At 55.5% G+C, this 11,058-nt stretch overlaps 5 protein-coding genes across 5 annotated transcripts; 3 read left to right on the top strand and 2 right to left on the bottom strand.

The window, feature by feature from the left end:
* Window positions 1-233: 233 nt before the first annotated feature.
* MKK02DRAFT_23959 (VEG136 protein) lies at window positions 234-1,766 on the top strand (the record flags this gene model as incomplete). Its single annotated transcript, XM_053086814.1, has 9 exons — window positions 234-423; window positions 479-597; window positions 660-774; window positions 827-946; window positions 1,014-1,128; window positions 1,178-1,236; window positions 1,285-1,416; window positions 1,467-1,564; window positions 1,617-1,766. 9 exons carry the CDS (start codon window positions 234-236, stop codon window positions 1,764-1,766), a joined length of 1,098 nt encoding a protein of 365 aa, XP_052947105.1.
* A 151-nt stretch (window positions 1,767-1,917) lies between these two features.
* On the bottom strand, window positions 1,918-3,847 carry MKK02DRAFT_43250 (putative mRNA methyltransferase; the record flags this gene model as incomplete). The annotated part of the gene is made up of 8 exons (XM_053092343.1): window positions 1,918-2,131; window positions 2,266-2,406; window positions 2,521-2,790; window positions 2,913-3,236; window positions 3,344-3,399; window positions 3,462-3,551; window positions 3,669-3,742; window positions 3,796-3,847. 8 exons carry the CDS (start codon window positions 3,845-3,847, stop codon window positions 1,918-1,920), a joined length of 1,221 nt encoding a protein of 406 aa, XP_052947104.1.
* A 334-nt stretch (window positions 3,848-4,181) lies between these two features.
* MKK02DRAFT_43249 (AP complex, mu/sigma subunit) lies at window positions 4,182-5,415 on the top strand (the record flags this gene model as incomplete). The annotated part of the gene is made up of 6 exons (XM_053092342.1): window positions 4,182-4,215; window positions 4,356-4,481; window positions 4,646-4,776; window positions 4,948-5,058; window positions 5,146-5,173; window positions 5,345-5,415. 6 exons carry the CDS (start codon window positions 4,182-4,184, stop codon window positions 5,413-5,415), a joined length of 501 nt encoding a protein of 166 aa, XP_052947103.1.
* A 408-nt stretch (window positions 5,416-5,823) lies between these two features.
* On the bottom strand, window positions 5,824-6,704 carry MKK02DRAFT_43248 (ubiquitin-conjugating enzyme/RWD-like protein; the record flags this gene model as incomplete). The annotated part of the gene is made up of 8 exons (XM_053092341.1): window positions 5,824-5,832; window positions 5,889-5,964; window positions 6,028-6,094; window positions 6,144-6,161; window positions 6,220-6,304; window positions 6,368-6,426; window positions 6,486-6,608; window positions 6,674-6,704. 8 exons carry the CDS (start codon window positions 6,702-6,704, stop codon window positions 5,824-5,826), a joined length of 468 nt encoding a protein of 155 aa, XP_052947102.1.
* A 355-nt stretch (window positions 6,705-7,059) lies between these two features.
* Window positions 7,060-9,287, top strand: MKK02DRAFT_36349 (Pre-mRNA cleavage complex II protein Clp1-domain-containing protein; the record flags this gene model as incomplete). Its single annotated transcript, XM_053089405.1, has 7 exons — window positions 7,060-7,170; window positions 7,543-7,660; window positions 7,708-7,988; window positions 8,030-8,279; window positions 8,313-8,435; window positions 8,479-9,130; window positions 9,176-9,287. The coding sequence occupies 7 exons, from the start codon at window positions 7,060-7,062 to the stop codon at window positions 9,285-9,287; spliced, it is 1,647 nt and encodes a 548-aa protein (XP_052947101.1).
* Window positions 9,288-11,058: the final 1,771 nt, after the last annotated feature.

Below are 11,058 nucleotides of genomic sequence, written 5' to 3'. Positions count from 1 at the left end.
TGAGCGAGTCCCTCCACCTTTGGCTGGCAGCCAGCTCGGGAGATAACTGGGAAACTGACAGCCTGGGATATGATCGGCATTAGAAATTACTAATGTGCCGGTATCTGAATAGTGAATTCAATTTCATTAGGACCGAGTCCCCCGGAACCACAACAACAGACCACCCATCAGCACCAAAAGTTGAAAGCCTCCACTCACCCTACCACTTGCCATACTATCCACCAACTACAGCTATGGCCCCTACACCTTGCCAGCTGTGCCATACCGCCCGCGCACTCGTCAAGCGCCCCAAGACAGGTCAACAAGTGTGCAAGACGTGCTTCTTTGAGGTCTTCGAGACGGAGGTGCATAATACTATCGTAGAGGGGAATGGGATATTTAGGAGAGGGGAGAGGGTGGCGATTGGTGCGAGTGGGGGGAAGGGTCAGTTCACGCACCCCTTCGGAGGTCATTATGGGAAGAAGAGCTGATGACCCAGACTCGACGGTGCTGGCTCACGTTTTGACTATGCTGAACCACCGATATGATTATGGGCTCGACTTGTTCTTGTTGTCGATTGATGAAGGGATCACAGGGTACCGGGATGATTCCCTCGAGGTGCGTTACTTTGAACAGCTATCTTTCTCCCTATCACCTAGGCGTAAAAGCTGACCAGGCAGACTGTCAAGCAGAATCAAGTAGAGTACGGTCTCCCCCTCAAGATCCTCTCCTACAACGACCTCTACGGATGGACGATGGACCGGATTGTCGAGCAAGTCGGAAGGCGTAATAATTGTAAGCTACGATTCGCTCATTCGCCAACCGTGGGTCAGAGCTGACAGCAAAGGCACATTCTGCGGTGTCTTCCGCCGTCAAGCGCTCGATAGAGGTGCGGCCCAACTCGCAGTGGACCATATCGTCACTGGACACAATGCGGACGATATCGCCGAGACGGTATTGATGAACAGTGAGTCAGCTCACTCATCCCGCGTAGCGCTTCTGGGCCGCTAAGAGAAGTTGGAGCTGACCTGTAGTCATGCGAGGGGATGTAGCCCGTCTAGGGAGATGTACGGCCGTCACGACGCAATCGGAGGATACGATCAAGCGGAGCAAGCCTTTCAAGTATGCGTACGAGAAGGAGATTGTGATGTGAGCTTTGTGATGCGCTGGCTTGGCTGGTGAGAAAGCTGATATAAAGGTACGCCTACTTCAAGAAACTCACCTACTTTTCGACCGAATGTATATACTCTCCAGACGGTGAGCTGCCTTGTATTTCGACCTGGAACCATGAGCTCATGACCTCAGCGTACAGAGGGCACGCCCGAGTCTTCCTCAAAGATCTCGAAGCGATCCGTCCTTCCGCAATTATCGACATTATCCATTCTGGCGAATCGTTCGTGCTCGACCAGAACACCCAGAAGGGGATGAAGGCGATGCGTGAGCTGTCCTGTGCTTTCCGTGGTAGGAACTAAGCTGATACGTGACAGAAACATGTCTGCGGTGCGGCTACATGTCTTCGAACGATCTGTGTAAGGCTTGTGCGCTCTTACAGGGATTGGAATCGGGAATGGACCGGTCAGCTTTGGTAAGTCTCGAGTCTCAAGCTGGTCAATATGAAGGGCTGCACTCATCAGAAGCATCAGAAGCAGGGCGGTGACACAGCCGCTCCGAGCGGTCATCGGACCATACCGAAATATGAGCGACACGCGCACGTCCCAGTATCTGCTGAGGCTGGAGGTGGAGCCGAGGGGATCGACACACCCCTGAAAGCACTCGCCATCTCTTAACCCCTCTCGCTCCACTTGTAATTGGTAACATCTCCAGCATCCAGCATCCGATCTGGCACAGTTGTAGCTATACGTTCGGGCATACGGTATCGTACCCTGACCATCTGTACAACATGCATTCGCCTTTGATTTATTGCTCCGCGATCGTAGTCTACTCGACAAGCCTGACATCCTGCTCGGGATACCGCTCCCCCATCCTCTCCCACACATCCCTCTCTGCGAGCTGACTATCCCCCAACTGATTGCCCAGCGTTACCCACCCTGGTCGGGCATTATGTTTGCGGCCAAACAGCTCGAGTTTCCGACCGTTGGGGGCGAGGCGTTCGAGGATCGAGTAGGCTTCTTCGGGCTTGCGCGAGGTTTCGCTGGACGTCAGCTGGGGTTGTCTCTCGCATCTCTTGGCTGAGCTAGGTAATGAAGGAAAGGGTAAAGTACGTTACACGGAGGATGACGATGAAGAGCGAGAGAGGAATGGAGATCGGCAAAGAGCTGAGCTTACCGGACTTCCGCAACTATGACGTCTGTATCTACCCCTCGCCTGAGCTCGCGCAAAGTCGGGTCAGTGTCCCAGGGTATGGGCGCGTCGCGGGGATGGCTCTCTGGGAGCTTGACGGCGACGAGGAGGTGTTCGCAGGTATGGCTAATCATCAGCGCTTGCTCCTTCCCTTCCGTCTGTCTGCTCTCTGCTCCCTTCCGCTGTACCGCGTGATGGTCCGATGAGATCGGACATTGCAAAAAGCAAGTCCAGACTCACTTCAGCCAATGCCCCGTCCTTCCGGTCCTAATCAGCCTCTCCACCTGATTCACCTTCACCCAAACCACCTCGTCCACCCTCTTATACCCCCACACCGAAAACAGCTCGCGCCCCAATTCCATCGCGCGCCCCGTGACCCATAGAGCCAAGACACCCCAATCGGGCTGGAGCTGCGGGAGAGGGAGGCGCCGGAGCTCGTCGTCCGTCATGGTGCCGTACGGGAGGGACATGTGGATGTCCCAGGGGGGGTCGGCCATGATGACTTGGAACCTGGGCGTCAGCTCGGGCTCGGGCGGGTATCGGTATTGTTATCCGGTATCGAGCAGCAAAAGATACGGTGCCGGTGCTGGGTGATGCAAGGAGGGGATGGGCGAATAAGGACAGGAACTTACTGTCCTAACACAGAATAATCAAACGTCCTCAGATCGCAATTCACCCACTGCTTCTCCCTCCTCCATCTCTCACTTCCCTTTCCCTTCGCCCTATCCTCGCCCTCCGACCCGTCAGATAACAGCCGCCTGCGGACCACCTCACTCATCTGGACCGGGAACCCCTCGGGCACGACAACATGTCGCTCCCGAGACGGCTGGACGTGGAAATGGAGGTATCGGCACTCTTTCGTTCCGCCCCTAGGCGCGCTGGGGTCGCCGGAGGTGCCGGCGCCGAGAGAGGGGTTGGAGCGGAAGAGGGGCTCGCCGTAGCATAGATTGAGGTATCTGGGTGTCAGCTCGGCCACTTAGGTGTATCAACAGGGAATCCGAGGAAATATGAGGGGAGAAGGGCCGAAGGGGAGGGGACGGGAGAGTCGAGACATCAGACATACGAGCAGTATCCAAGCTTAGGGTCAGTGTAGGGTCTGATAATTGGATCAAAGTGCGTCTGTGGCGTCAGCTGTGTTCTCCTCCAGTTCGAGTGCAAGGCATCAGGAACAATCAGCTCACCCTCGTACAATCTTTCCGGACCTTCTGGCACGCTGCCGAGGTCGTAGAGGAGCAAATGGGATTGAAGAGGGGTACATCCGGTCCTCTTGTCTGAGATATCAGCTACGCAGCTCTTCTCTGCACTAGGGCGCGACAGCTAGTGATGAAGAGCTAGCTGCGGGCGGGATTTGGGGAGGGCAGGGCTAGGGGCGAGAGTGAGGGACTGACTGCTAGTCGGCGCAGCTTAGTTTTGGCCGTTTCGCGGCTTAGTAGGCCGTTCAGCTCATGTATGAGCTCTGGAGCTACACGCGTCAGCTGGAGCATCGAACGGATCGCTGCGAGATTGTGGTCGTACTTGTTCGTTTGCGAGACGGACCCGCTTCGGCCTCTATGAACTCGGTGTTCATTTTGGGCGCTGCGAACGAGGTGTTGCGAATGAAGTTGAGGCTTCCTGTGGTCAGAAGCGGGAGCTGGACCCAAGACACTTGGCGGTTTATAATCAGATACGATTGTGTAGCTCTGTTCTGGGCGTGGTCTACAGGCCTAGGGTTCCAGAGGTTGATATTAGATGAAAGAGCGGGATAAGGTGCAAGAACAACTCGTTGGGCGGCACTTGGACGCGCTGAAACTCGCTTGGACGTTTCGAATCCATACCTCATCCTCTTCTCCCACTCACATCTTCATAACCGCCTATCTACCTCTACGCCGTACCACTCCGAGTCCCCAGAATCGGCGCGCAAGATGATGAACTACATCCTCCTCGTTTCTCGACAAGGTACGTTCCTTCCCCAGCCCACCTTCTGAGCAGGGAGCTAGCGCGTCAACATCCTCCCCTCCTCCAGCCCCCCAGCTGCTTCAGGTCCCAGCCCCCCAGCTGCTTCAGGTCCGTTGCCAAGTTGAAGCTGACACGCCTAGGCAAAGTCAGATTGGCGAAATGGTTCCAGACACTGCCGAACAAGCAGAAGGCCAAGATTGTCAAGGACGTGACGCAGTTGGTGCTCGCTAGACGGACGAGGATGTGTAATTTCCTGGAATATAAAGGTGGGTTCCTCGCCCCTCTCGCCTTTGTTGTCTGCCTGATATGCGTTGGGGTCGCTACGAACCGCTCCAGCAGCTGGCTTTATGGAAGGTCTACAGATCCCTGGGAGAGAGTCCGAGTGGACTGGGTGGGAGGAAGTGAATCAAGGATTGGGCTGATAAGGCAGACACCAAAGTCATCTACCGCCGCTATGCCTCTTTATTCTTCATCTGCTCCGTCTCGCCAAGCGATAACGAGCTCGTCGTGCTCGAGACTGTACATCGCTACGTCGAATGTCTGGATCGATACTTTGGAAATGTACGTTTGGGTTCCGAGGTCCGGGCCGCTCATATGGGCTTGTGGGGAAGATCACTCCTTCTCTGTCTTCGGGGTCAGATGCCGCAGGAGACACGGGGCGGAGGTACTACCGGGCCGCCCGAGATAGGCTGAATGTGGCGGTACAATGAGCACAGCGCTGATTATCATCAGGTATGCGAGCTCGACCTCATCTTCAACTTTCAAAAAGCCTATGCCATCCTGGATGAGCTGATTATTGCCGGGGAAATGCAGGAGTCGTCAAAGAAGGCTGTACTGAAGATTGTACGTCTATCCTCTTGTGCCTTTTTCCGGCTTTATACCTTCCTGCAGGGGCGCCATGAGTCGTAAGGCGGAACACTGATCCCACAGGTCGCTCAATCCGACGCGATAGAGGAGGGTGAGTCCTTAGAAAATAGTCTGCAGGCAGGGGGGTTCATATAGCCCGGGGTTCAGGGGTGATTTTGGAGTCTGCGCCGGAAATAGGGAATGGGCCAGGGGGAAGACGTGCACTAGAGCGAGAAGGCAGAGGAAGAAGGAGACGTGTGGAGGACGAGGCTGATGGGTGTAGCGGAAGTATCGGAGGATTCGCTGGGACGGCTCGGGAGTGGGTTGCAGCAGTTGACGAGTGGGCGGGCTTGATGTCGATCTGCGGGTATGCTGGGTCTGATGTGGATTCGGGTACAGGGAATTTGAGTAGCGTAGAGCCATGTACTGTATTCGCGATGGTACATTCTGGCGTCAGAGCTCAAGCACCAAGAGCAAGAGGCAGTGTCTTCGCCTCAACAGTGATGGACTGGACGGCAGACTCAAACGCTCGCGGACGGAGCCTTGCAAGAGCTGCTCATCATAGCGATCGTTGCATGTAAGGTACATTAATCATAAGGGACAGTATGCTACACTATCTCGGGGTGATCCTTGGGCATGAACGCGCTGACAGAAGGCCCATCCCGGGCGTCGAGATGCGGGCGAGATGATCGTAAGTCCCGACGAAAGTGCGCTGGACGATGTCTGACTAGGTCGCACAAGAGTCCTGAGTTCCGAAGATAGCTAAACTGTCTATGTCGTGTCAGCTGTGTACGGTGATGGGAGAGATGTTGTACGTGAAAGCTCACATCGTCGTCGTATTGCCATCGTGTGAGCTTGGGATTTGACGGTGCACTTCGGACATATCGGTCATTGCCTTCTGGTCTTTACAGTCAGCTGAGACCCACTCAAAATGCCTCGCACATGCTGGCGGGGGGCAAGGCTCACCTCTCCTTCTTCTTATTGGATGCGAGCATGGATTGCATGGTGATACATACAGCGACCGCGTTCAGCACTGGTAGTAGTCAGCTTAGGCCCTAATCGCCATATTAGGGAAAGCTCACCGGGAGACCATTCAGCACCTGACGAGTCAGCTCATGGACCAGCATATGATACATACGGACGAATGCAAGAGCTCACCCAGGATTGACGCGCAGATATGGCCATTCGAGTAGACGTGCGGATGTAGTGGAGGTATGTATTCGGCATCAGCCAAGAAGGTGACCTACAGCTTTGTCAGCTACAGCCTTCATAGAGACATCAAGTCGTCAGAAACCCCCGAGCTCACTTCCGGACTGTCTATAGGATATCGGTTTGGGAACTTCAACCTCAAAGCGAACGTCTCCCCTACACTTGTTAGCTCCGGTGCGCTGCCGGTCGGGGGGAAGGTCAACACCACAGCTCACCTGCGTATATTGTCTCGTCTCCTAATACTGATATCAGAAACACCCATTGGTCCAGCGCTACCGCATTGAGCAGGACAATGCCTGGCGGTGTTCCTTTTGTCTTGATTTCCGCGAGCTCCTTCACTAGACAGGTCAGCTAGTGCACTCCAACGTCGCCTGGCAAGACGGTTGGAAGACGTCTAGCGTACTCAGTCGTTTAGTAGCCAGTCCTGTCGCCATTATTGCTGCTTCTTGAGGGGTGGATGAGTATGGGGATGATAGGTAGAGTGAAGAAGCGTGGACTTGGGTGGCGAACCTTGACGCGACGCGCGTGGAGTCCCCAGATTCCTCGTCTTCCGACGGAATGAGGAGTTACGAGACACGGAGATTGACCGAACCCCAACCAGCCAGCCAAATCGCGCAACACTCATGGTCAGCCAGCCAAGGCTTTGCGTTTCTGTCTCCATTCATATTCACCTTTATCCCAGCAGGTCTACAGCGATTAGAGCAACAGCATATCAGGCGTAGCTGTCAGAGAGCCTCCTTACCGTTTGCTGACACCCTTTATTTTCCATCGTTGTCTGACCGAGGAAAAATGAACAATGAGGAAGGACAAGCGGCGGGACCGTCAAACGAGTTTATCGAGCTCGAGCCGGGGTCGGAGTGGCGCTTTGAGCTGGAAGCGGATGAGAACATCGCAGTAAGAGTGAGTCATGGTCTCTAGTAATGGGAGTTGTGCAATATGGCAAAGAGGCTGGTCTACTGGAGTTGAAAGAAACCTAGGCGTCATATGTGAGTTTCCCGGCTCCCACAACGAAAGGGACAATGCTGACATGCTTCCTCTTCATCTTCCGATCTCGTATATACTACTTTGCTCGGTCCTTGCTCTCCTGGGATAGCTTTACTGCTTCTTTCCAGAATGCTATAATGATTGTGCCATGGTGTCCAGCCATCTCACCCGTCCAAACATCCTTTTCCCTAGACAAGCTGCAATGACACCAACTCGGTGCCATGGCTCCCTGTTCCGCCTGTTGCGCTGTACCTCTGCTCATCACTTTACTGACTCCACCTTCATCAGGTCCATACCGCCGATCCAATCTACATCAATTCGTCCGAAATCCCACGGTCGACATGGTATCCACTACACCGATATCTCAAGTCCGCGCTGTACGGCCCTAGTGGTGGCAGGCTCGAAGGTGACTTGTATCCTCCTGACCGCTGGGAACTGCGACTGACGCGATAGTATCCGCACTCCCCGGCTCGCAGTACTCGTCAACAACAACCAGTCAGCCCGCTCTCGTTTCTCTCCACCTGGCGCTGGAAAGGCAGCGTATCCTCGCTCGGCGGCATATCGCAGGTTCGGACGCACCGGCCTACGACGCGCCTGTGACTCGCGGTCCAAGAGTCATGGTCCTCGGCCCTCCAAACAGCGGCAAGACGACAGTCGTGAAAAACCTGGTCAATATGGCTCTGGGAAGCGGAATGGGCTGGAGTCCCGGCGTTATCGGTCTAGACCCTTCAAGCGTACGCCACCTCGTACTGCAGGGGATGAAGCTAATGATCAGCCTTCAAACCTCATTCCAGGCTCATTGTCACTCTCGACCCCCGTTCACCCTATCCCCACGCATCACCTCGCGCACCCCCTCGGCTCCCCACCCGGCTCTGTTGCGGCCAACACGCTGTCAGGAGACGTCAGTACGATGGGATGGTGGTATGGCCACGTCGAGCCGAGTACAAAGGGTATGGATCTGTGGATGAAGGTGGTGGATGAGATGGCGGGGCGGTGGAAGGAGCGATGCGATAAGGATCCGAATGGTACGTTCTGGTTTGGCATCGAGCTGACGACAGCTATGGCCAGCGGTCTGATCATGGACACCTCGTCCGCTTTCGCCGTTCCTACACTCGGAACACGAAAGACTGAGCCAAAGTCACGATACTCGCTCGTCCTCCACGCCGCCGAGGCATTCGAGAGTGAGCTAGCTGAATTTCGTGCAGCAACAAGCTGACATTCCAGTCGAAACACTCCTCGTGATAGGCAACGAAAAACTCTCGATCGACCTCTCCCGCCTCCTTCCCGCGCTCAACATCATCCGCCTCCCCAAGTCCTCCGGCGTCGTCGACAGGGACGAGCCCCTGCGCGAGACGGAACACACCCAGATCATCCGATCCTACTTTTACGGCGAGCCCGCCCTGCCCAAAGAGATCGATATCCTCCTCGGCAAGATGGTGCATCCCGACCACTCGCTCTCGCCCTACTCGTTCCAGATCGGCTGGGAAACGCTCACGATTCTGCGCGTGGGCGAGGAGAATGCTGCGCCGACCAGCGCATTGCCGTTGGGTTCGGCGAGGACGTTGAGCCGGACGAAATTGAGCAGGGTGGATCCGGCGGGTCCGGCGCATGTGGTCAGGTTATTGAATACGGTGTTGGCGGTGGTGGCTATCAATAAGGGGGATTGGACGGGGGCGGAACGGAAGAGAAAGGTCAAGGAGGAGGTGGAGGAGGCGGTCAAGGTGGAATGCGTGAAGGAAGAGGGAGCGGAGGGTGGCGGGGAGGGCGAGGGTGGAGATGAGGGGGAGCAAGGAGAGGGGGAAGATGAGGAAGATGAAGACGAGGTGCCGTACAAGGAGGAGATTGGATGGAGGGAGGTATTAGGGTTCATTGTCATGTGAGTGATGGGCTTCAGAAGTGGGAAACGGGTGCTGATGACTAGTACGGCGATTGATACGCAGCGGAAGAAGTATACCATTCTTTCGCCCTCACCCGGAAAGCTGCCTTCGACAGTGGCGATTGCCGGGTCGATCGAGTGGGTGGATTCGGCGTAGGCGGCAAAAGGGGAGGAGATATCATATGGGGAACGACCTGGGGGTAAAACAGAAAGAGCATGCATATGCACTAGTGTGGTCTTATCGCTGTCACTCGAGCTTCCCTATATGCGGCTTTCAGGCAGAAAGAGAGTATGATGCCCCAGCGAACGGAGGGGACAGGTCGGTGGTAGTAAGCATTAGAAGGACGATAACTCGAGTAATGGCTAGTCCTGGGTTTAGTCTCAACCCGTAAGCTCGCCGAGCCATCTTGCGAACCAACCCAAAATGGACAACACTGGCATATAGGTAAAGTGGTTATACGGCGTCACAGTTCTTGTCACACCACCGGTCGTCGCCTTGGTACAGGACGACTGGAATCGTTGGAACCCCATCTGCAGCCAGCAGAGGTCAAGGGGGGCAGCCCTACCGATAGCGAACATCAGGCGATCCACATTGCACCCTGTTGAGGGGAAACATAAAATCGAGAATAGCTCCAGGTGGCTACTGCGATCCAAGACCGAGATGAAGGCGTCGATGGAGGGGTGGGAATTACCTTCTGCGGAATCCTCGGAGAAACCCTCGTCGTCCAAGCTGCCCAGGCGCAGATGGCGAAGCTTGGTTGCACCCGGTGAGAGGGTTCTGGCCAGACTGGCTCTGGCTCCGGCCCGAAAGTGTCATCAATGAAGACGTCGAGCGACTCTACCTCCGGTGCTAGGTCAAGAGATATGCGCGGAGCTTGGGCGGACCGACCGTCCTGTACGGCAGGATCACGTATGTGAGGACTGGTAGGTTGATGAGTCCGAAATCGACGAGTAGAGTATCGAAAGTTGGTCGATGAAGGGGTGGGACTTCTTCATCGTGTTTTTCGGACACTTCGATATCCAAGATCCGTATCGAATTTGCGACCGCCGTGAAGATCACCGACATCGCCGAACCCGGCGGTGGACCGGCTGGATAGCGCACTATCCTCCGCACCGCCGCCCATCTCCTGGCATTACCTGCGCGCACGATGCTATCCACTTTGCTCCACAACTCGTCCTCCTCGCGATACGCCAAATCGATCAGCCTGGTAGGGTCATCATCATCCGGGCCTTCGGCAGGGGTGGGCTCCCCGAGCGATAAGACTAATTTTCGCCATATGGCAACATCGGCTATCGGCGTGAGTCAAAAGGTTCAATTTGCGCTCTCTCATCGATCTCATCCTCCAGTCATGCACAGTAAAACTCGGTCATTCGGGGTACCTTCACCTTTCAGACCTCGCTCTGATCAGCAGAGCCTCGTAGCGGCCGCACTTGCTTCTACACCGCAGAATCAGACGTCTCAGCAAGTGGAGCGCCTCCCGTGTTCGGACCCCGGCCCGTGGCTGCTGGCCTCACGTCGTACTGGCGGATATTCAGCGTCGGTACGCTGGGCGTGCCTTGCCGCTCATTTCCTTCAGTGCTGCGGATTCCTGCCCCGGCTTAGCTGGTCCGGGTGGTACGGAAGGGACAGGACCTCGAGGAGATGGCCGACGGACTAAAGAGTTGAACCATCCGGGAGACGGCGGACCATCATTGTCTTTGTGGCGTACATCCATATGCTAGGCTTTGCCCGTGTCTTATCGCCCAGATGCGCAAGAAGATACAGGCATCGAGCTTAAAGGTCAAGCGATCGGACTCGACGCAGCTTTGAGAAGCTCAGACGTCGGGTTTCGGACTTCGAGCTTCGGGCAGGGCTATAGAGCGGGTCTCGAGGAATGAGTCTTTCCGGTCGACATGCCGCATGCGTATAGGTTGCCGCCAAGAGCTCT

Source organism: Dioszegia hungarica (assembly GCF_025882075.1).
Source record: "Dioszegia hungarica strain PDD-24b-2 chromosome Unknown MKK02contig_7, whole genome shotgun sequence".
In the NCBI taxonomy this organism is placed as follows: domain Eukaryota; kingdom Fungi; phylum Basidiomycota; class Tremellomycetes; order Tremellales; family Bulleribasidiaceae; genus Dioszegia; species Dioszegia hungarica.
This window is presented reverse-complemented; position numbering and strand designations above follow the sequence as displayed.